This window comes from Mycteria americana, chromosome 16 (genome assembly GCF_035582795.1).
Source record: "Mycteria americana isolate JAX WOST 10 ecotype Jacksonville Zoo and Gardens chromosome 16, USCA_MyAme_1.0, whole genome shotgun sequence".
Taxonomy (NCBI): Eukaryota; Metazoa; Chordata; class Aves; order Ciconiiformes; family Ciconiidae; genus Mycteria; species Mycteria americana.
In genome coordinates, this window is record NC_134380.1 from 4,307,562 (window position 1) to 4,333,828 (window position 26,267).

Sequence of the window (26,267 nt, forward strand, 5' to 3'; positions counted from 1 at the left end):
GATGCAGGGAGGTAAACAAGGTGAGGGAGGACATGCTGTCAGAATAGTAAGTTTGCTTGAAAGTAGAGAATATGTAATAAATTATATGTGCAGCTAATGGCAGAAAAGATTAGTTAAAGCCCTTGTTCTTACTATCTCTTCAACACATGTAGTACTCCTTCTGTAGGCCACGTATTTGTCAGGGTATTGATAATGTCTTCATATCAACATGGTAATTAGGCTGACAAACATCAATACAGAGCCCAGTTAAATGGGTGGCAAAAGGAGTTCAGTTTTCATAAGATCTTAGTTATTTATCAGTTGAAAGCCTGAAAAGTTTAGACTAACACATGGAGAGCTAACAGAATAGTTCCGTTGCATCTTAACAAGACTACCCAAAATCACAGATTTGAAATACTTGGAAGAAAAAAAAAAATTAGCAGCTTGAGACAGCACTATATTCTAATAGGAAAAAGAAACAATCTTATGATAACAGAACTTCTGAACCTTGAACAAACCAACAATACTTCTTGTGAGAAGGAAAAAACTCAGAAGTATCAGATAAGGCCACATTAGAATACTCTGTGCCACTGAAAAAGAGAGGAGATACAGTATTACCAGAAAGAGGCCAGTGCCCTTGATATCTGCAGACATAAGAATTTTTTTCTTCTCCTTATATTAACACTGCTTTTTGTACACCTTTATCACCAAACCACTAAGCAACAACACCTTTTTAAAAAAATAACGCCAATAGACAATCCTAGCATGGCTAATTCTTTGAGAATGCCAAAAATATAGAGACTTGGGAAACATTCTATTTGGAAATATTCTATTTTTGTGCCTCTGGGTCTGAAAGAATAGAGTTAGAGAGTTCTTTCTTCCCTGGAGCAAAATTTACATAAGCATGTAGCTATTGCTAAATAACTTTTGCATTAGAGACAGCTCAGGGAAATGCCCTGTTCTTAAGACTCTCGAGTTTCATCAGATCACTGTGTAGGGCGTTTTATTTTTTTTAATTATTACTCACACTTGTATACTGAATCACTTATAAAACAAATAAGGTTTAATAAGTTTCAATGCCCAAGGCTACCTCAACATGATGACATCTCTGTCACGCAAGAACTGGGAGTGCTACACCCTGCAGCAATAACTAAAAAGCTGTTTGATATAATGGCAGGCTTAAAAGCAAACCTCCAGACCAAGAGAATTTAAAATGCAGATCCTTGAAACAGGTTAGAAGTTTCCTTCAAGTAAACAAATGTTATAAAAATGTAGCAATTTCTTATTAATCCACATTTGAAGGATTTATAATCCTTCAAATATACAAAGTATCCAAGCACAAAAGTGAATTTAATTCAATACTGCAATGTTAGTTTCAACAAGAGGGCAGTTTTAAAAACTGAATCTGAAGTACTGCAAGCAACCATTCCTGCTAGTGCACACCTGTTGTGAAATGATATATTACTGACGACAGGTGTAAAAAAAAAAAAGAAAAAAGCATCAGTGGAATTAAAATGTGTAATGCAGGCTGCGTGTTTCAACAAGAATCATGAAACAGTAGTACTTGTTCCACACATAATGCTGAGTTAGATTAAACAGTAGCATACCTAATCACCAAGACTTAAGGCCACGAAGAGGCAGATCAAAGTGCAGCAACGTTGAACTACTCATTGCATACCTAACTTGCAGTTTCAGTTCATTGAAATGCAAGAGTTTCACATCTTTTTAAAACAGTTTTGCCATGCCAGTCTCACTACAATCTATTTCCTAAATGCAGACCATAAGCAGCATAATATCATAATCCAACTGAAGTCCTCCCTGTTAGGGGCTACCCTAAATTGATCTGATGAAGAGAGAGAAAGACTTTTTATCCCCACCCTGGTGGGTTACATTCCCGAAACCTGCCTTGCTGTACTGACCGGAAACTGAAAAATGGTCTTTTTTCTCTTGCTTGTTCAGAGAGAAATGCCCAGGCAACTACAGTTTGACCCTTAGAGTAACAAATTGCTGGAGGAATCCAAGGGCAAAGAATTCTGAAGCTTGTTGACACCAGTTTTAGTTGTCCCTCATGAGGATGTGTTCTGCTTTACACACTTAGCAATTACTTATTATGATTCTGTACAGACTGTTAGAATCTTGTATGTTTAAGAGAAAAGGTTTACTTATTTACACTGCTTTTACTTTCAGCTGATATTTTCAGATTAACAACATGCTATTGTTACAAGTGTGTTACAAAATTCTTAATATTCAACTCTCGAAGTAAATATTTCCTACTCCACTTAAGCATGTCTGCGTACACACATACCTGCATATGTATCATTCTGAAAACCTTTATTCACTAATGAGATAATTCATGCTTACATTGTAGTAACTGAAATTAAAAATTGAAGACTAAATGCAAGAAAAGGCTTTAAAAAGTCAGTCTGATCATACCTACCAACTGGACAGGAATTATGAGCTGTAGGACACAAATAAAACTGGCCTGATAAATACTTTCTCCTATCCCAGAGAGGAAGAAAAAAATCATATAAATGCAAGAAGGCAGGCTTCTGCTTCCAGGTATATTGTATCACATTCTAGTTTCGATTCTACTTGTTAAGTATTCACCTGTTTCGCTTAGTATGCACTAATGAACAGGTGGATAGAGCCAAAGCCAAACTCAAAGGAATTATGACAAAACACTAATGTATTATACATCCTACAGGTCTCATCATGCACCTAGAATGGCAAACAGTCAGTCTCCCTTTCCAGATCTGACAATAAAATGATGAAACATCATTCTGTCTTTTGAAATATACTGCAATGCATACAAATAATGCTTCCTCCTGCTTAAGCAGCAAGTCCTAAGTTATTCTAAATATAGATTGTTTCTTGTATCTTCTGATTTGGAAAAGCTGCTAGAGAAAAAAAAAAAAAAAATACACACCACACACTTGTTCCAGAACTTTGCTTTGATGTTCAGTAACATACTGCATACAAGTCCTCATAGCAATTATTTAAAAAGAGCTGCAAAATTATGCAAATTATAGAAACTCGTACAAACACCAGCAAATCCTTAAACCTGTACAAAGACTGTACAAGAGCATGTCATCTGACTTTGCTTGTGCTACCTCGACTTTGGTCAACAACATAAACACGAAGGAACAACTCCACCCACACAAACTCCTCCATTCTACCCAAATATATTCGGACATCAAAACTGGAAGAGATACCAGAACTGTTATTCAAGTATTTCAAAATGCACCCTAACACTTTTAAGGGTGTAAAACTACAAGAGAGTTTTTATAAAAAGATATTCTTAGAACATACAAGAGGAGTGCTATCATATAGTAGTGGTTCAGTTATTACAGATTTTTTCCCATGCATAGTATATAAATTTTAAAACCCAAACTAAGAATTCAGGTCTTTGAGTCATAAAATATTGTTGCTTCATAAGGTAAGGAGCATTAAACGAAAAACTTGTTCAGATTACCAAGCAAAGCCACAGGAAATAGTGCACTTTTTCAGACTACTCAAGGACACTGTCTAACAAGTTTAGTATGTCTTATTAGAACTATTGAGAACAATATTTTAGTTGAAGAAGAATGGATACAACTTTCAAGAATCACTTGTATTTTGGTTACCAGTTCTGAAAAGTCTAGGAGGGACCACTACTATATCAGAAGCCCAACCTCTTCATTTTGTACAGTTCCAATTATTTAATTTATTTCAAAGGTTTTGTTCAAAGCAAAAAAAAAACCCCACCCAACAACAAACCAAAAACAAGCAACCCAAAATGAATTATGAAATGACTATTAATAAACAATCAGATATTTAAAAGCATTTTTGAGAGTTATTTATCAGTACCTACACTGGTAACTTCACTTTCATTTGGTGACAACAAGAATACTTAAAGAAAATACACATACACGGGAAGTTACATCTTCAAAACTCTTGTGGAGGAAATTCTAGCTGTATATTATCTTACCCTTTTTTAATAAACAGGAACCTCTCTGTGCATTTGCTATTAAATGTCTACCATAGCAGTACCATATAATCATAAATACAATCATCTCTCTTTTAAAGGAAAAAAAGTATTTACCAGGGCCTGGAGCATGCCATTCACAACAACAGTCCCCTCCATGGTCTGGAAGGAGGATTTAGATAACATTGAAAGTGTCCAGTCCAAGAAGTCTGCCATCCTTTTTTGCCTGACATCAGGGCGGACAATAAACCTGTCAGAGAAAAAAAAAAACAAAACGCTGCAGTTACTAACTTTATGACTCTCAGTGAAAAATAATTTTTCCTGCTATCCAAACTAGTTGCAGTTCCTAAGAGCAATTCTCCAATGGATATTTTCCTAAATCGCTGAGGGTGGGAACACTCCAAACCATCGCATGGTTAGCCCCTCTGTTTCTGAGAAAGTCTCTGACCCAGCATTTCACTTTCACTTCAAACCAACATATAAACTTGGATTCTAGAGATTTCGGATCTTAATTGTAAAGCAACAAACCTTCCAAAGGTCCCACATAAAAATTATTTACATGAGAATCAGCAAAAAGCTGAAACAAATATGAGGATTCTCCACCATTCTCACCAAGAACAGCTATTCTGCAAATCTGAAAACTGGTGTAAATCAACAGTTGGTCCATACTGCACTGTTATCATCCAGGCCCATAAAGGGTAATCATCAGTACTATATTTGTTGTTTCAGATATTTGAAAAGGTCAAACACCTGTTATTTAACACACTGGCTGGGTCAAGAAATGCATTTGCACCTATCTTTCAGAGGGTGAAAGAGGTTCATCATGGTTAAACTACTGTGCCAGCAGTGCCAGCCAAGCTACAGTTAGGGCATCTGCTTCAGTTAGTTAATTTAGTATTCTTAGCACCTAAAAATTAGGGTCCTGTTCCAGCAGTGATTCAGACTAAATTAAGAAACTTTGTTCTCAATGCAGTCAAAGGAAACAAGGTACATGGGAAAGCCCATGAAGTACAATTCATAGCGCTTAAAGAAGGATGTATGCAGAGCCTGGATCTGCTTACTTTATACACCTACAAATTAAATGGGGAACTGCACCAAGAGCTAACTAACAGGGAATATTAAATACAGAGAACACAAGAACACAGTGAGCAGACACGTGATCACTTGAATTGTCTTCAAAGTCAGTATCTACTGTGTTCAGCAATAGAACAGTGAGGATTTGGGGGAAGGGTTAGTTGAGGGGGGGGTAGTTTGTTTTATAACAGAGCAGCAAGGACAAAGCCTTCTTTTGCACAATAGCGCAAGTAACAGAAGTAACCTGTAAAGTCGATGAACTGGTTCCTAGACCCTCTCTCAGCCCAAAGGAGTTTAAATCTTCATTTCTCAAAGGAGTGCCCTAACCTCCAGACTAGAAGCAAGGCAGGGATAAGCCTCATCTCCTCCTACTGCAACCAGGTCACTGAGCGGACAGAAAAGAGAATTAATGAAACAAATTCCAGCTCCTTTGCCCTATGAAAAGCAAATTACTTTGGAAAACAGGAAGTCTTGGATCCTGATGTTTCTAAACGTCACTTGAAACTCATAGACTCGTTAGAGCAGGAACCAGAACCCAGACTTCTGCTTCCTCCCCAAGGAGTTTCCTACTCAGCATGTTGCAGAGTTAAGACTCCTGTATCTTATCTCTGTGTCCATCCTAGGACTTTTGTATTCCTGCCTACCTAACAGTCTAACTTCAGTAAGATGAAACAGTGATCTCATCTCAGAATAACTATGCCCGCTCATTAAAGAACTGTTTTGGGATGTGAACGCAGTGAATTAAAGTGCACCAAGGCCAAAAGGCCTTGGACCCAGATCTTCTAATTCCAGTGAAGTGTTTTAATCATTAGGCTATCTTGAAAATGGTGTTTTCATAGTAAACTAAATGATTGTAAGTACACTAAATAGTATTTTGCTCCCATTACAGTCTTACACACCTTGATGCAGCTGGTACTAGAACCTGCTTAATGTATTCTATCATCTTATTTGTTATGAATATATACTTTTAATAAAAATTAATTCAGCCAATAAAATGGAGGTGAAGAGAACATAAGACAACTACTAATAACATGCCTGCATAGTACCCTGCATTAGGATGCAAGGCACTTATGAAATCCCTCTGAAATCTGGGGATGAGCACTGCATGAACACAAAGTTTTGCTGAATGTAATGCTGTAATCAATCACATGACTATATATATGCTTCCACTAGTAATTTATTTATACAGATACCCTGGAGTGCTAATGAAGTGCAAATTCAATTTGTATAATGTGATGAAAGAATCTTTTTAAATTACTGTCATCCTTACTTGAGAAGGATTCCAAATACTGGATGTACCTTCAAGAGTCTGTCACAGTTGGTTGACTCGGGTTATTTTCTGGGTTTTTAGGAAGTGAAGAAGACAAAGGGCACATCCAGGCACATATGAATGCTCAAGAATAATTCACTCTACACCACACTTTCACCTCAAATCCTCTGCTTCTGTCAGACAGAATCTGTCTCGTGACAAGACAGATTACCAACGCAGATAGATAAAAATCCTAGAAAAGCAACTTCCAATTATCACTTCCAAAATGACTGCAAAAACTAATTAGGATAAGGAGACAAACCTACGTTCTGTCACATGGAAAAAAGTATGTAACAGACAAGATTATTTATTAAAGACTATTCAAATGATTCATGCATTCACTTAAGTTTTGCTCTGAAATATTTCACAGTAAATCAGAAAAGCATAGGACTAATCAGCAGAGAACTATGATTCTAGTCTCAACTCCTTCATGAATTTTCTGCATGACACTGTCAGTTCTAAAACAAAAAAATGTTGGTTTTGTCATCAGATTCAGAACTGTAGCATTATATTCACTAAATACAAAGTTCTAAAGCATTGAGTCCTGTGACTGAAGTTCAGAATAAATTTAAAATAAGTATATGTACAGTTATTTCCCAAAAAGACAGTTAGCATCTGCTCTACTAAATGTTACATTTAACAACTATTTTGATACAATTAATCCCACAAGTTTTGTGTCTCTCAGTCCAGAGAAAAACGTTAACACAGATTTTATTGTTCAGACTAGCTACCCACATCCACTGTCACCACTGCACCTCGCTCACCCTACAGCGCCTCGGCTCCTGCAGCTGCTGGCAAAACCTTGCCGGCAGAGCCCCCTAGCGTGGGCAGCGTGGAGAGCGTGGGCCCCAGCCCGAAGGTTCTGAGGGTCTGCTTACTTTAGAGAGAGGAAAAAGACAAGAACCACCAAACGACAAACTGGGCTGACTAAAGCCCTCTTCCACTAGAATATATTGGGAATGTACTGCGATATATACTGCAATAGAGATACGTGTGTACTATCACAGTTTATGGTCTTTGTAATTTATTTTCATATGCACAGATGAAACCAAGCTCCACTAATGCACTAGGAGAGGAAAGAAGAGATACCGAAGTTCATTATTTCAAATTTATAAACAACCCTAGCATCAGTATTACTGAAGCGATGCAAAAAAATGTCAGAACAACTGCACCTCTGTCATGAACTGTTCCGTGTCTGAACACCAACTGTGGAAAACAATGGGATTTAGAAAGTTCCATTATCCTACACCTGTTCCATTTGATGAATTATTTGACAACAATAAAACTAAGAAAACAGAAGCATTCTTTTCTAGATAAGAGAATGAAAAAAGTGACAAGAGGGATATTAAGAAAAAAAATTCTGACATTGCTATGTCCTTTTACGTAACGTAAGTACTTCTAGGAAACATCAAGCCAGTAATATCAGATACCAATACTCTATTTACCATGCAACACACTGCAAAAATCAGCAGCAACACAGAGTAACTGTATCTTTCTGAAACGCTGTAGCACAGGCCCTAGAAGGCAATTTGAACAGTATCCTGTTAGCGGTATCACTTGTGATACACACCTGCTCCTCTAGTAAGCAGAAGAAAACACAGCAGTTCCAATAATAAACACACTATTGGATCGATTCGAGCAAGTTTAACATCCCACATACAGCTGGCAACTTTCAGTCCTCCCAACGCTGTCATTAGTAGCATGTCAGACTAAAAAATGGCAGAAGAAACGGGAGCTAGCTTTTTTCCCTTCTGCCAAGAAGCACAAAAGAGACTTACTTTGAAACGAGTACAGCAGCTGCATCTCGAGCCTTATCACTGACAACCAAGTAACACTAAAGGTAAAAGAAAACTAACTGTAAAAGAATTCATACATGTATATTTAATAACAACTACATAACAACTTTGTACATGAACATACTACTTAATACCTATGATTACAAACATTATTATGATTACATTTATTATGTAATTATTATGATTACAAACTGAGCTTAAGATCGTAAAAAATTAAATTTCCCATTTAACAAATCATATCAGACAACAAAGTCTCCCTCCTAGCATCTTCTAAAGCAAGTTTACCTTTACTGAAACCTTAACTTACAGTCATATTTGTGCTACTACATGCCTACAAGTGATAAGACACTTAAGTGCTGCAAGTGTCAAAAGCATAAGCTGTTCAGGTATTTGTGGGGAGGGGGTTCTTGTTTACTTTTATCTTAAAGCAACAACAAGTTAGCCACTTTGGTTTACGACTAGCAAAGCTTTATTACCTTTGTTGAAAATTCTGCATGCGTAGTTACTGGTAACTACATGCGTAGTTACTGAATCAACGTTACTCATCGAACACTAAATTTCCTATATAAATCATCAAACTTGGCTTTCAGAAAAAGCTAACTAGTATTTTCAAACACTAAAAGCTGTTAACATTCAAAGGCATGCATTCATACCAGATAGTCATAAAATAAGGTAGTTTATTACTTCAGGGAAAACAAGTACCAGTCTCATCTGACACTAAAGCAGCAAAGAACATAACTGAAGATTCCAAAACCATGGAGAAATTCTTTACAGATTAGATACAGAAAATACGGGTTTAAATAATATTCTGAAAAGACAATAATTTATTACATATTGAAAGATTAAGCCTAAGAAAGGTATCACAGTTTTGAAAGAATCACAAGATGTATTATACTTACTTTTGCTATTTTAAGTATGCGATCCATTGTTGGCATACGAGCATGCCCTTCCTCAGAAAGAATATTTCCATCAAAACGGGCCAGATCAAAAGGAATCAAACATATCATGGAGAGCCATAATAAAAGCATATAACGAGTTTCCCAAGTCTGGAAAAGAATGGTAAAACAAAATATGCACTCCATTTTCTGGAACATATTCCAACAAAGTGCCTGGAGCACAAACTATCCACTAGCTCCAAGGAACTTTCAAAGTAAGATGATGAAGAAAAAACTCCGAACCTGAATGCTCTGAAACACCAAAGGAGACAGAACTACAAGAGATTCCAAACAGGAAAACTGTAACAGAATTAATGGACCCTCCCCTCTGAATCTGAAATCTAGACAAGTTTATTTCCTTCCCAAAGGAAAACTGCATGTTGCCATTTTCCTGTTTTCTCCTTCCCTCAGCCCATTTGTGCCTCCAGTCACAAATATGACAGAAATATGCTGTTCTTCCTAATTTCTTATGTATTGCTTTCATGGGTTTACTGAAACAACCTTAGATGCGTTTTGAGAAACAGACAGACAAGAAGGAACTTTTACAAGCTTTAATGCTGTATAACTACATCAACAACAGCAAAGGGGTCAGAAGTGACAATGTTTATTTAAAAATTATTTTAATTTAGAGCAGCAATACAATTATTGTCTTCATATCCATGATTTTTGTTACTTATAATAGATGATGATCTCTCTTAAAATTCATCTATCTTAATAAGCCTTCTGGAATTCTTATTTTTACTTATTCAAAAATATAAGAATATGAACTACGGTATCTTGGAGCTGGACTCAATGATCCTTATGGGTCCCTTCCAACTCGAGACATTCTATAATTCTATGATCTCAATCCATGCTTAAAAATTCTTTGCTTAAATATTTTTTCGAATCAGAATTCTTGCCCAGAACGTTCCCAGACAAATAAAACTTTAAATCAGGAAACATAATAAATATTTTTTTGAATCAGAATTCTTGCCCAGAACGTTCCCAGACAAATAAAACTTTAAATCAGGACACATAATGAAGTGGTGTCACACTGTTTTTCAAACTGCAAACAGGTAGAAAAAAAATCTGAAATCCTGTGTTATTTTTCCACACCCAGGAATATATTATCAAAAGGCAAGAATCCAAGCAATTCATGCCTCATGCTATAGTTGTGGAATTTTCTCCAATCTTCACCTCCCTCCTTTCAAAAGAAAAGGAAAAAAAAAAAAACAAACCACCCCCTCACAGATCTGTAGATAGATATTGGGAGGTTGTGGAAGAATAAAACATTTTATGAAATTAAACAAGGAAAATTAACTAATCTTCTTCATTTCCTCATCAAAACAGAAGTTCTTTGACAACTTTGACAAAACCCAAAGGTTTAAAAAACAGCCTGCTTATATTAAGAAATAGGAATAAATACACAAAACCTAAAATACTCAGTTTCCTGTGATTTTACTTTTATGATTCAAGCTAAATTAACATGACTGTTAATGATATGCATAGCAGGAAAAGGATTTTCCAGTTACTCCTTTTAGAAGTTCAGTATCTTTTCCTGCCTTTCTTATTACTGTTGTTTCAATTAATTTGTTCCCTTATAAGAGTGGTTAAAGATTTTACTTGCACTTCAATTGCCATCGCTTCTAAATCCTTAGAACTATCCCATGAAAGAAAACCACAAGACCTCTCCTTCAATAAGACATTCCTCTTCTGACAAGATGACTTTCATACTAAATCGAGATGTCCGGTTAACACCTGACAGGGTGTACCGCTGCTTTATACACTTTTTTCTAGATTTTTTTTCTTACACTGTTCACCAGCTTTTTCTGTATGAGACATAAAAGTTAAACAAAAAGTACAGCAAGTTCTCACCTCAGAGTCTTTTGGATTCTGGTCTACAAGCATATCCAAAACAGGCTGTAGATCACCTACTTCATGAGGAAACAGTGGGAGGAAACGTTTGTACCCTCTCACCTGCAACAGAAAGTTTCAAAATTAAGTAAGCCATCTGGCATCGTCAAGTACTGAGGAAAAAGAAAAGACCCTTTGAGGAGCTTCTTGTATATGATCCTCATGTAGTAAGAACAGTAAGGAGATTAATTAAGGTCTTAAATACCTTGAAATTTTTGCATTTTTACAAGCCCATTAAGAATTAATGGAATGATAATTCTTTAACTTTAAAACAAGGGACCTCTGGATATTGCCTAGTCCAACTCTCCTACAGCACCGTCACCCAAAGCAGGCTGCCCAGGACCATGTCCAGTAGGGTATTCAGGATCTCCAGGGATGGAGACTCCACAACCTCTCTGAGCAATCTATTCCAGTGTTCAACCCTCACAGTCAAAAAATGTTTTCTTATGCTCAGATGGAAATTCCACAATCCATCTCACTCTTCATCATACTTTACTCTTCTTTTTAACATTACGATTCTTGTTTTGTTACTCAGTATCTTAACGCCTGCAAACTTTTTTGCATTCAGACCTTGATTTTTACTGTTCTGGATCATTAAGTAACATAAGCTATCATGAAAATAATAAAAAAGAGAACTAATCTTTCACAGTACAGTTTAAAACATTTAATTGCATTACTTAGACATTTATTTATTTATTTTACTATTTTTTAAAATGTGAAATTTTTTTGAAGTTATTTAAACAACAAAGAAAATACTTGACATTTACACATTTCACTTGCAGAATGTTAAATTTGGGGGTTTTTACCTTTGTAATGATGTAAAGAAATTTAAAAGCCAGGTGAACTAGCGGGGGAGGAGATCCATTGTCCCGTACTATATCCAACAATGAATTCATCATCCACTCTAATGAAATGAGAGAAAAAATTGAGACTACGTGCAGTTAGCTTACAGTTTCTCATACTTGTAATAATAAAGAGGGAGATAGTAGTCATATTATATAAGTAATATCAAACACAGCAATCTTGTAATGTAAATACGGACTTTCTAGTTTAACAGATTTTCAAGTACATACACAAAAAAGTATTTTTAAAGATGACATTCCTACCTAAGTGGCGATCCAACAAGTGAGGTTGCTCCTGGTACTTGTCCATTATACCTGAAAAGGAAAAGATATCTGTAATAAGCTATTCAAATTAAAGGCTCTTACAGGCATTAATCGTGAGATACATCCCTGATTCTAGGCAGCTTTAGCTTAAGATTTCAGTATCCTTGAGCTAAGTACTGCCACCACCTGTAAAAGAGGTCAAAAAGTAAGAAACCTACAGAGAAGTAACTGTAAAAATACAGTCTGTCCACTTCTGTAGTGCAATCATTTACCTATAACAAATCATAAACTCCCTTCCAGGAGTCTCTCAAATTACTGTGGACAAATCCCAAGCTAGATGAAACAAGCAATCACTCAGTTTGTTGCTGCCCTTCACTGCAGAGCTCTTTGTGGCTCTCCTTTCCTAAGTGCAACTTACCAGCACACCATTTCTGATGGAACTCTGCAAACAGAGAACGTTAAACCACTATAGACTGTAGCTGCTCCAGGTGTATCAGCTTTACACTGCACTCTTACACTGCACAAAGCAACCAGAATGCTGCTTTACACCTTTCTGCCTTGCTGTTCACATCTTCTTCATTAATGTACAGAATCCCACTTACTTTTACACACTGTTCTATTTGTTAGCATGTCAAACTACTAATTGTCTTTAAAAACACACACACACAGATGCCTCAACACCGAGTCTAGTAGCATGACATTTTTCCAACCCTGAGGCTAATACAGCCATGGGAAAATTCTCCCTGGACACACTGGGTTTCACCACTATAAGGTGTAATCTATAAAGATGGGTTCCCTTCCACCACAAGAAAATGTAGTTCCATCACTGAGGATCTGTACTGAAACAGGGTACAGTCATTGCAAAATTATTCTCTTTGTTTTGAGCTACCTTACTATAGCAGAAGAAAAACCAACATAGTACTACTTTGCAAGTGAAGGTGCTCTTCACGATTCTCAGAGCTAGGTTTTTATTTTTAAATAGAACACAGGAAATTATTCACCAAAGAACAAAGAATCCTTGACACATTTTAACCTGGACAAATACAAACTGTTGCTATTACTATCTGTGCTCCTCTAAACTTTTCACATTACTTACTTTATCTTGCTGCCAGTAATATGTTATCTTCCTTTGGGGAACTGACTTGAGGAAATACAAATTGAAATTGAGTATTGAAAAAAACTAAGAACAACTTGCCACAGTTTTTAGAAAGAAAAGTGTTTCAATTTAAACCTAGAATGAATGAAAATCAGCTACAGAAATGAAAGTTGGATTTCAGAAGAGATCATCAGGTGATCCAGTATTGCGTTGGAGATTGCCTGGGTCATTTTAGATATATGGTCAGAAAATAGCTTTTTAATTAGAAAACTAAAATATCTTCTTAACCACTCCTTTTCCTGCATTTGTTTCTCTCTATCCTCTTTCTCCACTTGTCACATCAACACTTAGATTTAAGACATAACTTCAACAGTGCTGTAGTTGGCCAGAGGATGACACTGCACAACCACTTTCAAGACACCAGCCAGTCCAACAGTATCCTTGCAGTAACTTATACAATTCCATTGGGATACCATAGTGCTGTCTACTATCAAGAGGGAAGCCTGAGCTCCTAATCATCACTAACTTCCCATTGTAATTATTGATACCTTAAACTGCATACAAATAACAGAACTAGTGAATACAAGAAATTCCATCCACACTCAAACCAATAGCTCTCAAGCAGAAGTGGAATTTAACAGCAAATTCCTTATCTTGCCAAATTTTTTTCCCAGACCATGGTCTGGCAATGAAAGTAAAACCCCAAATCTAAATGCTGAAGAGAATGAACTGAAAAAAAAGTTCTTCTAATGCTATTACTTCAAAAAAAGAGCTTCCTAAATATTCCTACAAAAAATTGTAGTTGCAGATTAAACTATCTTCCAAACTTCTGTTTCTAACAGTTCACAAAAAAATGAGCATCACTTGTTTTTGTGAATGCTTTGGAGATCTGTGTTAAAATCCTCTGTAACTGATCCTTACTGCGTTATCCGCATACAGATTAAAGGTACTCCCTAAGCTTCAACATTATATCGCGTGTGTGTGTGTGTGTGTGTGTGTGTTTTTAACGTTATATCCCATTGCCCAAGAAGGACCAAATGATACCTTATGACATGAAATATTATAACCAAATATTGAACAAGATATACAGCGCCAATAAGTTTTAAGTATATTAACACTGTATTTACTGGGCAATTATATGCTCTTCTGATACTTATCATATAGCAATATCCCCCTACCTTCAAAGGACTTGCTCTCAAAGAACTGCAAAAGCCACAGGTTTCAATGGGTAGCAAAGCAATTTTTCCTCATAAGAACTTATGTGACAGAGTGGAGATGTATGCAGAAAGTTCATAAATACAATTTAAATACACAGAGACAGTATATATGATGTGGAAGACAGAGAGGCACAGCAAGATGATTGGTTGGAGGAGATGATGGCCTTTCAGACACCAAGATTTTTTCAGTAACTGTTTTTCTATCCCATCAAATTCTGTCATTTCACCTGTGATACCAAACAATCAACAAAACTATGAGTGCTCTTGCAACTTCTTTCTGAACATGTTCATCGTTAACCTCCTCAGATGGAACAGTCAGTTAAGTCAGTCGAGTACAATTCTACTGAGTAACTTCTGCAGAGTCAGATTTCCAAATTTTGGGTTTTCTGGTTTATTGGTTGCCTATCTCGTTTCTTTTTGTCAAAAACAAAGACACTGGATCAATATTTTTACTGTTAGTTTTTGCAATTTCTTGCATTTTGCAAAAATACTTGCAAAATACTAGTCCACTTGATTCGTAAATACATGAAACTTTGAATTAACTTTTGCAAATCATCTGGTCAGAATATTGGATCCAATACACAGATGTGTATTATAACGGGCTAATTACCTAGGACACTGCTACACACATGTAATTATACCACTTCTATATTCAGCTGAGGTCTAGAAGCAGAACAGCTTTCATTATATGGCACAAAAGCTCAGCTACTAAGTCAGATCCAAGTTGCCTCCACTCAGAAACAACTACATGATCTGCATGGAGCCAGCTGCCCTTTATATCTCCTATGAAATATAAAAGTAAAAATATGAAATTACCACTTTAAAGCTCAAAACGTATAGATTTTTAACAAGTAATTAGGTACAAAAATGGCTTTGACAGACACACAAACTTTAACTAAATTATTGCCTGCATTTGAATAGGAAACTGGAGGCTAAACATGGGTCAGAATTCAGATTTCCTAAATCCAAGACCTGGGGTTTTATTTACAGTAGTTAAATACCGCGTAGTAATGGAACATATATCTGGAGAACAAAATGAATAAAAAAATAAATTGCAACTACCTGTTGATAAAGTTCCAGCATTATCACTAATCCAAAATTAGCATTTTAGTCCTTTTTTGATAATAAATTCCTTTAAGCAATATCAGAACATGCTACCTTTGGATTATGCGCTTACCTATGAATTTTTCCACGGTCATTTCTCGAGTCACCAGATCCCCAAAGACTCCCTTCAAGTTATCGATGAGCCCCCGGACTTCCTGACTCTCTGTGAAACTCTCCAGGATATTTCTCGTGGTGATGACACCCGGCTCCTGATTCCTGCCTTCCTCTGGCTCCGACCCCGCTCCATCCATCTCGCCCAAAGCCATGCCCGAGGCCGGCCGTCAGCGCTTCCTGTGACAGCTGGGCAGAGTAACAGCCGGTCAGTCACGCCGTCCCTCCCGCTGGGCGCAGAGCAGGGTACGCGAAGCAGAGGCGACCCCTCCCCGCAGCCGCTCCTCACACACGCCTCGCGCCGAGCCCCGGCCCGGCCCCGCCCGCCGCCATGCGGCCCACCGCGCCCCTCCCCGGCCGGCGCCGCGGAGCGGAGGCCCGGCCCAGCCCTACCCTGCCTCCCCAGCCGTCCCACACAGCGGGCGGCTCTCGGAGGTGGCGAAGACGCCGGCGACGGGGAGCGACGCCCTCGCCCCCCACCCCGACGCGAGCCGGGAGCTCCCGCGCGCATTACCCTGGCAACCGCCGCTGCGCTCCCCAGAGTCGGCCCCGCGCGCGCTGCCGGCCGCAACCTCCCTCCTACGGGGCGCCGCGCGGGACGAAAGGATGCAGAGACGGCTGCGCTCCCGCGCGCGGCCCCGCCCCCCTGCGGCAGGGCGGGCGGCGGAGGGGAAGGCTGGCCGGGGAGGCGGCCGGTCCCTCTGGGGCGGCGGCGAGGAGCTGAGCTGGCCCGTATTGCGGGCCCTGCGATCAGCCCGACCGGAGAGCCCGCCGCTTACGTTTCTTCAGTGACTGGGAAACGCCCCTCTTCATCTCGGCCGTGGCGCTTGGGGCGGTTAGCGCAGGCTCTGCCCGCGTTTCTGCTAGGCCGCCGAGCGCAGAAAGTCTGTCACGCCAGGAAGAACTCTCCCGAATTTGCCTCTCAAGTCATTTTGCATAGGTTGCAAAACGCCTGTGGAAGGCAACTGGATTACGCCGTTATCCATGACCTTCTCCATTTTTTACCCTATCCATGCCAAAACATTGAATTATAAGGTTAATACAGTAACTCATTATCTAAATCTCATAAAATTCTGGAAACAAAGTTTGAATGCTGAAAGCTACAACTACAGGAAAAAAAGGAAAGGGAAGGGAAGGGAAGGGAAGGGAAGCAAGCGGGCAGACTCGAACAGATGTCTGCCCCCTCATAGCACTTACTATCTCTCATGCCAGATTCTTTCCCGTTAGCTTTCTCGGGAAGATATTTTGTCATATTTCAGCCCAAGACATACCACATCTCCATACACTCTTCTTTTCCCACACGCTTTCCCCCTAGCTACTGAATACTTTACCAGATAACAGCACTTCTCCTCCACTTCTCTCTTGACACATCGCCAACGCTAGAAAACTAAAGTCGGAGTCTAATGTAGACATTCACTAATTCACCTCAGGTTATCTTCTTACTTAATAGAAAATAAACTTGAAGGATCAGACCAGCTGACAAACTAAAATGGGTGCTCAGGGTGAGATGAGTCACCTGCAGAGGTGCTCGTTTCTCTCCATTGATTATAAAGGAAATTCAGGGAGACACTTAAGTCTGGTCAGGACATTAGGGCAGGTAACTTCTCTTTCCCAGTATCCAGCAACTCCATCCATACCCAAATATCTTATCTTCAGGCTCAAATTCGTTGAAGCAAACCACAATCACAAAATGCAGGTACACCAAACACCTAGTTTCTGCAAGGCAAGTATTTTATTTGAGAAGGAGCTTAAGTTCACATGTACTTTCCAATGCAATACATGTATTTTTGTTAACCATTAACAAATACTAGTACGCATGCACTTTGCTGTTTTCTCAGACCTGGATCTTCTAGCTATCAGCTATGATTTCAACTGTATTCTAACTCTATTACTCCACTTTTCCACTGTTATAATCGTATTAAGTGTTATAACCACACCGTGACAACTTCCCCTAATTGTAGCCCAAATTCAAAGGAAGTAAAAAATTGTAACTATTTGTATTATATTTACAGAGCATGAAACACGTTTTTTTAAATCGTATCAGTTACAACATCTAACTTTAAACTTTATGAAATCTTTGTAGCACAGCCATTTAAAGCTGAAAAGAAGTCTAAACATACTTGAGCATTTTTTAATACAATATTTTAGGTATTAGTCATGACAACTGTCTGAAGCCTAAACATAAGTTCAGTCATTCTTATCCAAATCTTCTGATTCACATAAGCATTTGTCGAACTGCACTTACATCTACTTTCTTTACCACTTTCTTCCATTAAAAAAAACATGGATTTGCTAATGTACTCTAACTCACATTGTATGCCAATATCTTTGTTGCACAGTTTTCTCCCCAAATTCTCATTGCCTATGTTTTCTGTAAAAATAAAGCAGTTAGGAATATCAAAAAACATTATAAAGCCATCTATTTTGACACTGTTCCTTCAATAATCCAGCAGTGGCAGAACAGGCTAGCTTTGCCTACTGTACATTATTTTCTAAAATAGCAAATACATCAAGCACCAACCAACACAGCAGCAAGAGATGCTTTCTTGACATCCCTCCCACTTTTTGCTATCTTTTTACAAAGTTATTTAAATATGTTACTATTGTAGTATAACACACTAAAATATCATACTAAAACTATGATATGTTATTATCAAACTTGTGTGGCAACAACCCACTTTCTGACCATACGGTTAATTACCAAGGAACTACAGAGACATCACTGTTAAGAAATACCACTGTAATTTAATTTCTCTTGCTATGAGAAAAACAAAAGCATGTAACTAAATTACATTAAATTAAAATAAATATTAGAAATGTTATTAATTATATGTGCTTGCCAAGTACAGTCCAAAGGGCCTTGTCTACTCTTTAAATTAAAAAGAGAATGTTTTCATTTTCAGATTCATAGAATCTGATTTAAATTTTGGATCAGGACACTTAATACAGGAAAGGAAAGACAACAGAAATATAAATGGGAAAAGGGATGGAAACAGAGAGAGAAAACTAAAACAGAACAAAAAAGGGGACAGGTAAGGAACTAGTTATTACTTCCAGCACCACAATCCCACAACAGTAGCTCTCAATAATGAACTGCTGATAGAGCAGCAACAGAAGCGGCAAGATGCAAACAACTGTGGAACCGCAGCAGCTATGAAGTGAGACTCTCTATGGAGAGTAAGCTTGGGCTGACCATCATGCTACTTTTCCAACCTAGTGGAGTCTTCACAAAAAATGCAGTCTTTTCCTTCAGCAGGGTATGAATCTGTGCTAGTAAACTAGTGTATAAGTTCAAAACTACACAATCATTCTTAACATTTAGTGAGGCTCAAAAGTGTACTAAGCCTTTTACATGTCAGTAGTTTTATCATCAACATTCATTCCTAGTTTGTGTTACTTCAGATAAGCAGGGGCTGTTCATTACTAAGGGACTATGTCAGAATTTCTCAAACCTATTTGGTTACTTCAGAAGTTTCCTCATTACATTTAGGGTAGATCCCCTGTACCCCGTCCCAAAATGGTTCCAGTGGTTTATGTAATTAAAGAGCTGATACAACTTGTTTCGTTTCTCAAATCCTGGAGCTTTGGGTATTTTACTGTGATATGCAGAGAAAAAACAGCTGCTAAACCCACCAAACATTCCAGCAATGGCCAGTTCAAATTCTGAATGGCCATAGAAGGAAGCAGGGTCAAAGATAATTGGCCCAGAGTCGTCCTCAGCCACATTTCCTGCCCACAGGTCCCCATGCAGGAGAGCAGGAACAATTTCTACATCACAGAACATTTCAGGAATCTTTAGCTGAAAAAGCATGAACAAACATGTAACAGTTAAAGAGTTTTGAAGAAAATATTAAATAAAGTATTGTAGTATATAAGAGACTAAGCTGGTCAAATACTGCCTGTTTTCAGTCCTCATGGAGTGCTTTTGAAGTTGATGGCTACAAGCATAAACCTAAACTGTAAGCCAGTAATTAACGTTCTTGATTGTTCTTGACAGAGCTTAGCAAATCATTTAATTCACAGTCTAGAATCAACATCTAGTATAAATGTATTGTTTCTAGACATAGATAGTATTGGCTGTCACAAAAAATATAAGACAAATTTCATTTAAATTAAAAGGTTTCAGTGGCAAAAAGGGCAGCAGTAAACATCTGTACCAATTAATCAGAACCAAGGAACAGATTTGTGATGTAGAGCTTGCAGAGGAATACATTCCTGGCTGTTTCCTAAGTGCTGCATGGAGTGTGACCTGAACCACAGTCTCAGCTGTGAGCCTGGACGAATTAAAAAAACAAAAAATCTGCCTGGGCAGCAGAATCTTAGCTACTTTGTAACACCAAGTTCTTAGATAGGATTTACCATCTTAGTATTAGTAGCTGTATTCTAAGAAATAAACCTGTAATTCAGCACTGACATTTATTTTCACTATCTATTAAAAAACTGAAAGAGCAACATAGTCTTTTCAGCTGACAATGTTGTTGGACCAGCTGTGAAGCTAGTCCAGTTACTGCTGTTCATTAAAAGCTATGTAAATCTCCTATAAAACACCTTTAAAATTCCACTGATACATATTTTCTAACATTCTAAAAAACAGATTTAAGACATGGTTCGTACTTTTAGCTGTGACCAAAGTTCTCTGGCTTCTCTGTCTCCATAATCTTTTTCAATCAAATCTAATTGAGCTTGGAGTCGGTGACGAATAAAGAAGGAAGGCCAATCACTCTGCCATTCATTCACCTAGAAAATATGATACAGAGGTTTGTAACAAACAATTTTAACATATACATAGTCAGTATTAATAATACATAGATATCAAGTTAAAATGTTCAATGCTGACACAATGGCTAGACAATGTTAGTATGACCTACGCATAATGTTGTTAGACATTTCGTGGATTGTTCTTTTGGGAGTGATCCTCTCTTCCATGCTTAGGTGGGGCTGTCTTTAACATGAGATATAAGTTGAGGTTCTGGCTATTTTCATTCATTCAAATTTTCTTAACATTTTAGAGGGAGAGTTTCTGGTGTGATCATTTCAGTTCCATATTATACTCCAAAATCTTTCTGGGAACGCAAAAGTATTCATTCATTTTTATTAGGTAATGCGTTTCTAATTTGGTGAAAGGTGTACTTAGCAAAGAGTTTGAGATATTGAAAGTTCATTCAGTTAAATAGTAGAATGAAATTCTACCATGTGCAGAGCCAGCAAATGCAGATTTATCTCCGAGAGCCCCTTCCAATGTCTTATGTGATGTGTTCCATGATGAGGCTCTCTAAAAGCAGTGGGTTTTCCCACGTGAGATCCATATAGTAGGGGTTTAGAAAAAACAAAAACATGACATGGTAGGTGAAGGGATACTTATTTTATTAAGTATCACCAAGCTAAAGAACCAGCACATAATTTCACATTCTTATTCGATCCACTGTGCCTGCTTGCTACATGCATTGTAGCAAGCCACACACATTGAATAGGCATCACATTCCCTTCACTGTCAGGTCGGAATGAAACAGTGAAAGCAAAACTGCGATCATAAAGCTAAAGACCAATGAAACAAGCCTTTGTATAAGGAGTTTATAGAACTATATGAGGACATGTTAGCTTTCACAGGCATGGAACATACCTGTGGTATATAACCACAGCAAGTGGCTGTATGGAATCCAAACTTATCCACGTACTGAGACTCAGAGTGACCTGCTCCTTTACCTAAGAAACAAAATAAATATTGGAAGTTTTGAGATCCTTACATAGTAGAGTTTGCAAACACAGAACTAAATTTCAGCAAATAAGTATACAAAATAATTTTAAGCAATAAGTTACACTTATTTCATGGTCACAACCCTCTCTAAAGATGGAAAAAACTCTCTTAAACTTGAAGATACTGAAGGGAAATGGAGGCACAATTAGTCACAGTTAGTGACTTTCCTTTGGATAAATGAGTTAGACATTAGGAACAGAGTCCAGATACCAGATTTGCAATCTACTGTTCCAACACTTGAACATGTCATTAAACATAGCTTATTTTTGATTCGCAGATTATTTGTGACCTGCCAGTAATTTGGCCTTCACTCAAAAATAATGGATTATAATATGGCCACCACTAAGAGTCGAACCTGGTCCATCCCTGAAGTCACAGGAAAGACGCAGATAGAAACTGGTGGTTCAGATTTTGGTGGTTCAGATTTTAATACTAAGAACTCTAAAAAAATAATTCTTTGTATACCTTCCTTTTTTTTTTTCCATTTATGCCTTAATCCACTTTCCAAAGAATGATGGAAGGTGTTTTCATTGAAGTCAATAGAAATTGGATCATGACCTTACACTGCTGAATTACAGTTGTGTTCAAGAAGCAGCAATTGTTGTACATTTTGCTACGTATTTGAGTTCAAAAATGTAATCCACAACATCTTTAAAGGCGAACCTAATTATGTGTTTACTAACTGGGACCATATTCTGTAATAAGTTAATTGTCTGAACTAACAGTAAACAAAAAAAGAGGATATCAGTAAGGTCAAGAACATTTTAAGAGATTGATGAGGCTGAAAGTTTTAACTGACACTGAAAAAGACAACTAGTCCAAATTTTCAGTTTGACTTAGTTGAAAGCTCTAACTATCGAATATTAGCACTATTTCTTACTAAATTCCAGTGTCCACATAATTTTATACAACAAAGTATATACAAAATGAAGAATTAAAAATAAATTAATTTAGTTTTGGCAAGGTTAAAATGATATGTTTAAAAATTATAATAGTAATTATAGCTCCTGTATATATAATATATATATACATTTGAGAAGTGTGGCATAGGGACAGGAGGAACATATCTCATGAAACAGTGTCCCAGTATTGACTTTAATTATCATTAAAATTATAATGCAATACTGTACCACAGCCACATGAACTATTCCATTTTTGGTTAGGTACATGATATCAATACTCTACCAATTGTGTTTCCCTCCTTTCTCAATTTCTCTCCAAGTTTCTGGTTGTAAAGATGAAGATCTGCTATCTGCTCTCCAAGCTTTGAAGAGTATCTGTAGGATCAAAAAAACCGAAACTTAAACAAGACAAGCAAACAAAATATTACAGGGGAAAAAAAATCTCAATTAAATACGACCAAGTACATTTTTGGCAAATATAGAATCTTAATCAACTTCACAAGTACATAACAGGGAGCAAATGATGAGACAACAAGTCTGAAGAAACAGGTTGTAACAGATAATAAAATTAACATAAGTCAATGCTCTTGCAAGAAAGGTAAACAGAACACAAGGTTGTATAAACAGGAGCATAGAGTGCAGGAGGATAAAGTAATCCTCCTTATCAGCTCCACATTAATAAGCAGAGAATAGAACATGGTATCTACTTTTGGACCTCATACTTCAAGATCAGCTGAACAGCAATAAGAATGGTAAGCCTGAAAAGAAGCCATAGACAAGGATTGAGTTGAGGTTGCTAAATGCAGAAGACAGACAACTAAGAAACAGTTAAAATATTGCACAGATATCTGAACAGGAGCTGCAAGGATGGAAACTAATTTCTTCTCCATGCCCAGAATGGGTAGAAAATACTGAGTTTAAAATTGCAACCCGGAGGATTGAGGTCAGACATTAGAAAAATCTTTCCTAGGAACAGTGGGATGGATTGGAATGGACTGTTTGGGGAGGCTGTGCAATTGCCATTATTCTCCCAATAAAAATAGATAGGTTGGACAAACAACTGCCAGAAGAGCCATGGGCATTACTATGTTCCCACAGAGGCCTGGAACAAAGCAGTTAGCTCCTGAAAGTCTATGTTCAGGAGCCTGTGACTCCTGAATTCCACCTCCAGGTTGGTTGATGGACGAAATGGAACTTCATGTTATCTATCCATTTAGTTCTTCCTCACCCTAGTGTTTTTGACCTTGTTAACTGGCTTCAATCATACTTGAAGATTATACTTAGAGAAGCAGAGCTTTCAAAGACATAAGAAGCCTATAAGTTTAAAGAAAACTGATAGGCTGGGAAAAGAAACTCAAATGAAAAATCTCATGAGGGAAAGATGGGCTAAACTCAGCCATTATCACATTCACTTTAGTAGCATCTCAGCACATATGGACCAGCATACAAAGCTCTAGGCTAGCGATAGCATGCCATATCTATTACAGGTAGAGGGTCAGGGAAGAGCAAAATATGGGGAAGGAGTGTATACACACACACGTATATAGATATGTATATATTTTTTTCTAATATGTACACACACACAAACATGGATCTTGACGGAACAGAAGCTCCAGCTCTGAGAGAAGAGAGGGGTTCTTCTCATGAAGTTTTCTGACTGACTGTAAGATATAAGAAAATATAGCCCAAAACATAGTAAAAAGAAAAAAAGATGTACAGACATACTTGTTGAGGTGCTTCATCTTTAGGTACTCCATGACAAACATTGCTCCTCCTCCAGGTAGGTCAATTACTTTAATAGGCTGAGGCACTCTCACAATGTTGGTTTTCTGGATAGCTTCCAAACTTGCCATTTCCCCTTCAAACATTTTTCTAGCCTGTCAAGGAATAAGAATATCCTTGGGCTAAACTATGGATGTCTGCAACAAGTACTTTGGAAAAAATAGCCTTGTTTACAAAGGTACAAGGAGTTAATTCATCTTGATAAAAGAATGTAGATGCAGCAAGGTTTCAGCCCACACAGGGAGACCCGAGTACCTTAATTCTAACTTATTTTTTTCCCAAATGCATTCCAGGGTAGTAGGATACATCACATTTCACCGTGATTTCCAGCTACTTATGGAGATACTAAACTACTCAGACATAACAGTATCTCTGAGGATAATACCCAAGAACTCCTCCCTCTAAACCACAGATGACCACTACTAAATGAAGTAAAAGATTGAATCCTTAAACTGGTTCGCCTTTCCATGCAGGTCAATGGCCACCAGATGGAGACGACAGCACAAATATTAAGCCTGTACTCTGCATTTTTTAAGTAAAGATGCCGCTCCTCCCAGCAGTTTTAGGATGTTTTTGATATTGATAAAGCAAATTTCTGATGCACTGGTGTTACAAAAAGCAATTGAGTATTCTTTTAGTAATAGAAAAGTCAAGAGCTTGGCTTGAAAAATTGCAAGAATCTTACTGCTAGAAATACAAAAAGCAATGGGGAAGTTTGAAACCTCTGTAGCTTTAAAAATAATACATGAGTTTTAGCACTGGCACCCTGTTTCCTCCCTTCCACTATACTATCCTCCCAGCTGAAACATGAAAACAAATGCAGTGAATGCAAATTCAGCTTTAGGCTTTTCCAAACTCTAAGTAACAATAACAGCTCTGTACTTAGCCTCCTTTTTACATATTGCAATGCCAATTCCTGTTGTTGAGGGTTATCGCATTGCATTACACCTCATTTTACATTAACCAAAACTGCTGCATTAATACTTCTTATAAAATAGACTACAGCCTTTTAAAAGAAAACTGAAAGAAAAACTGGAATAATTAGAAGTCAGCCTGAAAATGCAGAACTCTAAATTATTAACAATCAGGTGCTTTTAAAAGAAAAAGCTCTCTACATGCAATAATAATTAGTAGTTAAATATCTGCTAGCATTAACCTGAGGTTTGTGGTTGATTTTAACAAATACTCGTCCACTGTCTGTTTCATAACCTTGGCCTTGGCTAATGTATCCTCCACCCGAGCTTCCAAACGCCTTCAGAACGGAAGTTTTCAATTCTGTTTTCAGGATTTTTTCCATGGTAATTTCCAGGCTGCTGCAGCTGCTTTCTGCTAAATCCACAGCAAAACAAGATTAAAGGTTTGGGTCCTTCTTTCACTGTCACTCTGCTATGAGGTAGAAAGGGCCACCCACCAAATTAAAAAAAAAAAAAAAGCAGCCAAAAAAAAAAAAGCCAATCCAGGGATAATGTTTCAAAATGCTTTGTTTCCCACGTGCTTTTATAGCTACAGATGAAAAATAAAAATCTTTAGAAATATTTGCTAGAATAAAATTGAGAGGTGTCCCGGGTCCTCTCTCAACTGTGCTGAGAGCTGCTGGTATTTGTAGTTTGGACCCGTTTTTCTTTTTTAAGCTCTGTGATCGCATCGGTAGAAGACGCCATTTTAAAACCAATCCACTAGAGGGAGTTTAAATGCAACAACACAAATTGCGCACGTGTTGCACTGTGGTTATTTGAGATATGAAAAACAAAGTTGCAGTCCATAAGGATGCAATTAAATCGTGCTGCGGACCATAAGTCAGCCACCAGAAATATGTGGAAGGTCGGTGGGTTTTTTCTCTGCTTGTAGTTGCTTTGTGTGGACTGGAGTTCTGTTGTCGTCACTGCGATCTTTAGAACGCTTTTCCTTCTTGGGACATAATTCAATCTCTTATAAGAGACGGTCAAAAGATTTTTTTGCCTGAAAGTGACCTCAAGTCAGTGAGATAGTAAGATGCACAAGGCTGGACATTATCAAGTGAAAATTCATAGTAAAAGCATCAGGCTGGTAATAAAGAAATTTGGGATACTCTTCCTATATGCTTCTCCAGATTTAACATGATTTTTAGGACATCATTTCACCTTTTTATCTCCTTTCACAATCTGCAACACACAGAAAGAAGATCCCTTGGGTACTACTGAATTTAATCGCTTCATACTTGCAAAGTGGACTGACACCCTCAGGTATGAAGTGTTAAACCTTTAA

General features: G+C 37.6%; 2 protein-coding genes across 3 annotated transcripts in view; both read right to left on the minus strand.

Moving 5' to 3' along the window:
• Window positions 1-16,240, minus strand: part of TBCD (tubulin folding cofactor D) — a 133,753-nt gene extending 117,513 nt beyond the window's left edge. The window contains exons 1-8 of one of the 2 annotated variants that reach the window (XM_075518530.1): window positions 16,099-16,240; window positions 15,547-15,773; window positions 12,057-12,107; window positions 11,757-11,854; window positions 10,912-11,013; window positions 9,022-9,168; window positions 8,105-8,160; window positions 4,061-4,193 (exon numbers count right to left, since the gene is read on the minus strand). In XM_075518530.1, the coding sequence (XP_075374645.1) occupies window positions 4,061-4,193; window positions 8,105-8,160; window positions 9,022-9,168; window positions 10,912-11,013; window positions 11,757-11,854; window positions 12,057-12,107; window positions 15,547-15,739 (780 nt within the window). In that variant the 5' untranslated portion in view covers window positions 15,740-15,773; window positions 16,099-16,240. Of the gene's footprint in view, window positions 1-4,060; window positions 4,194-8,104; window positions 8,161-9,021; window positions 9,169-10,911; window positions 11,014-11,756; window positions 11,855-12,056; window positions 12,108-15,546; window positions 15,774-15,977; window positions 16,055-16,098 lie in introns of those variants that run through there. The other variant, XM_075518531.1, reaches the window with a different exon arrangement.
• A 1,066-nt stretch (window positions 16,241-17,306) lies between these two features.
• On the minus strand, window positions 17,307-26,173 carry FN3K (fructosamine 3 kinase). The gene is made up of 6 exons (XM_075519002.1): window positions 25,180-26,173; window positions 23,967-24,118; window positions 22,525-22,616; window positions 21,205-21,287; window positions 20,199-20,321; window positions 17,307-19,383 (listed from the first exon to the last, which is right to left on the minus strand). Exons 1-6 carry the CDS (start codon window positions 25,318-25,320, stop codon window positions 19,045-19,047), a joined length of 930 nt encoding a protein of 309 aa, XP_075375117.1. The 5' UTR covers window positions 25,321-26,173; the 3' UTR covers window positions 17,307-19,044.
• Window positions 26,174-26,267: the final 94 nt, after the last annotated feature.

What these genes read in the sequence shown, in the direction of transcription:
- FN3K (XM_075519002.1), bottom strand. Translation starts at nt 25,320, where the DNA reads ATGGAAAAAATCCTGAAAACAGAATTGAAAACTTCCGTTCTGAAGGCG. An exon ending in AAATCAACCACAAACCTCAG is followed by an intron (nt 24,119 to 25,179) that starts GTTAATGCTAGC and finishes ATTCCTTGACAG; the next exon opens with GCTAGAAAAATGTTTGAAGG. An exon ending in AACTTTGGTCACAGCTAAAA is followed by an intron (nt 19,384 to 20,198) that starts GTACGAACCATG and finishes ATGCTTTTTCAG; the next exon opens with CTAAAGATTCCTGAAATGTT.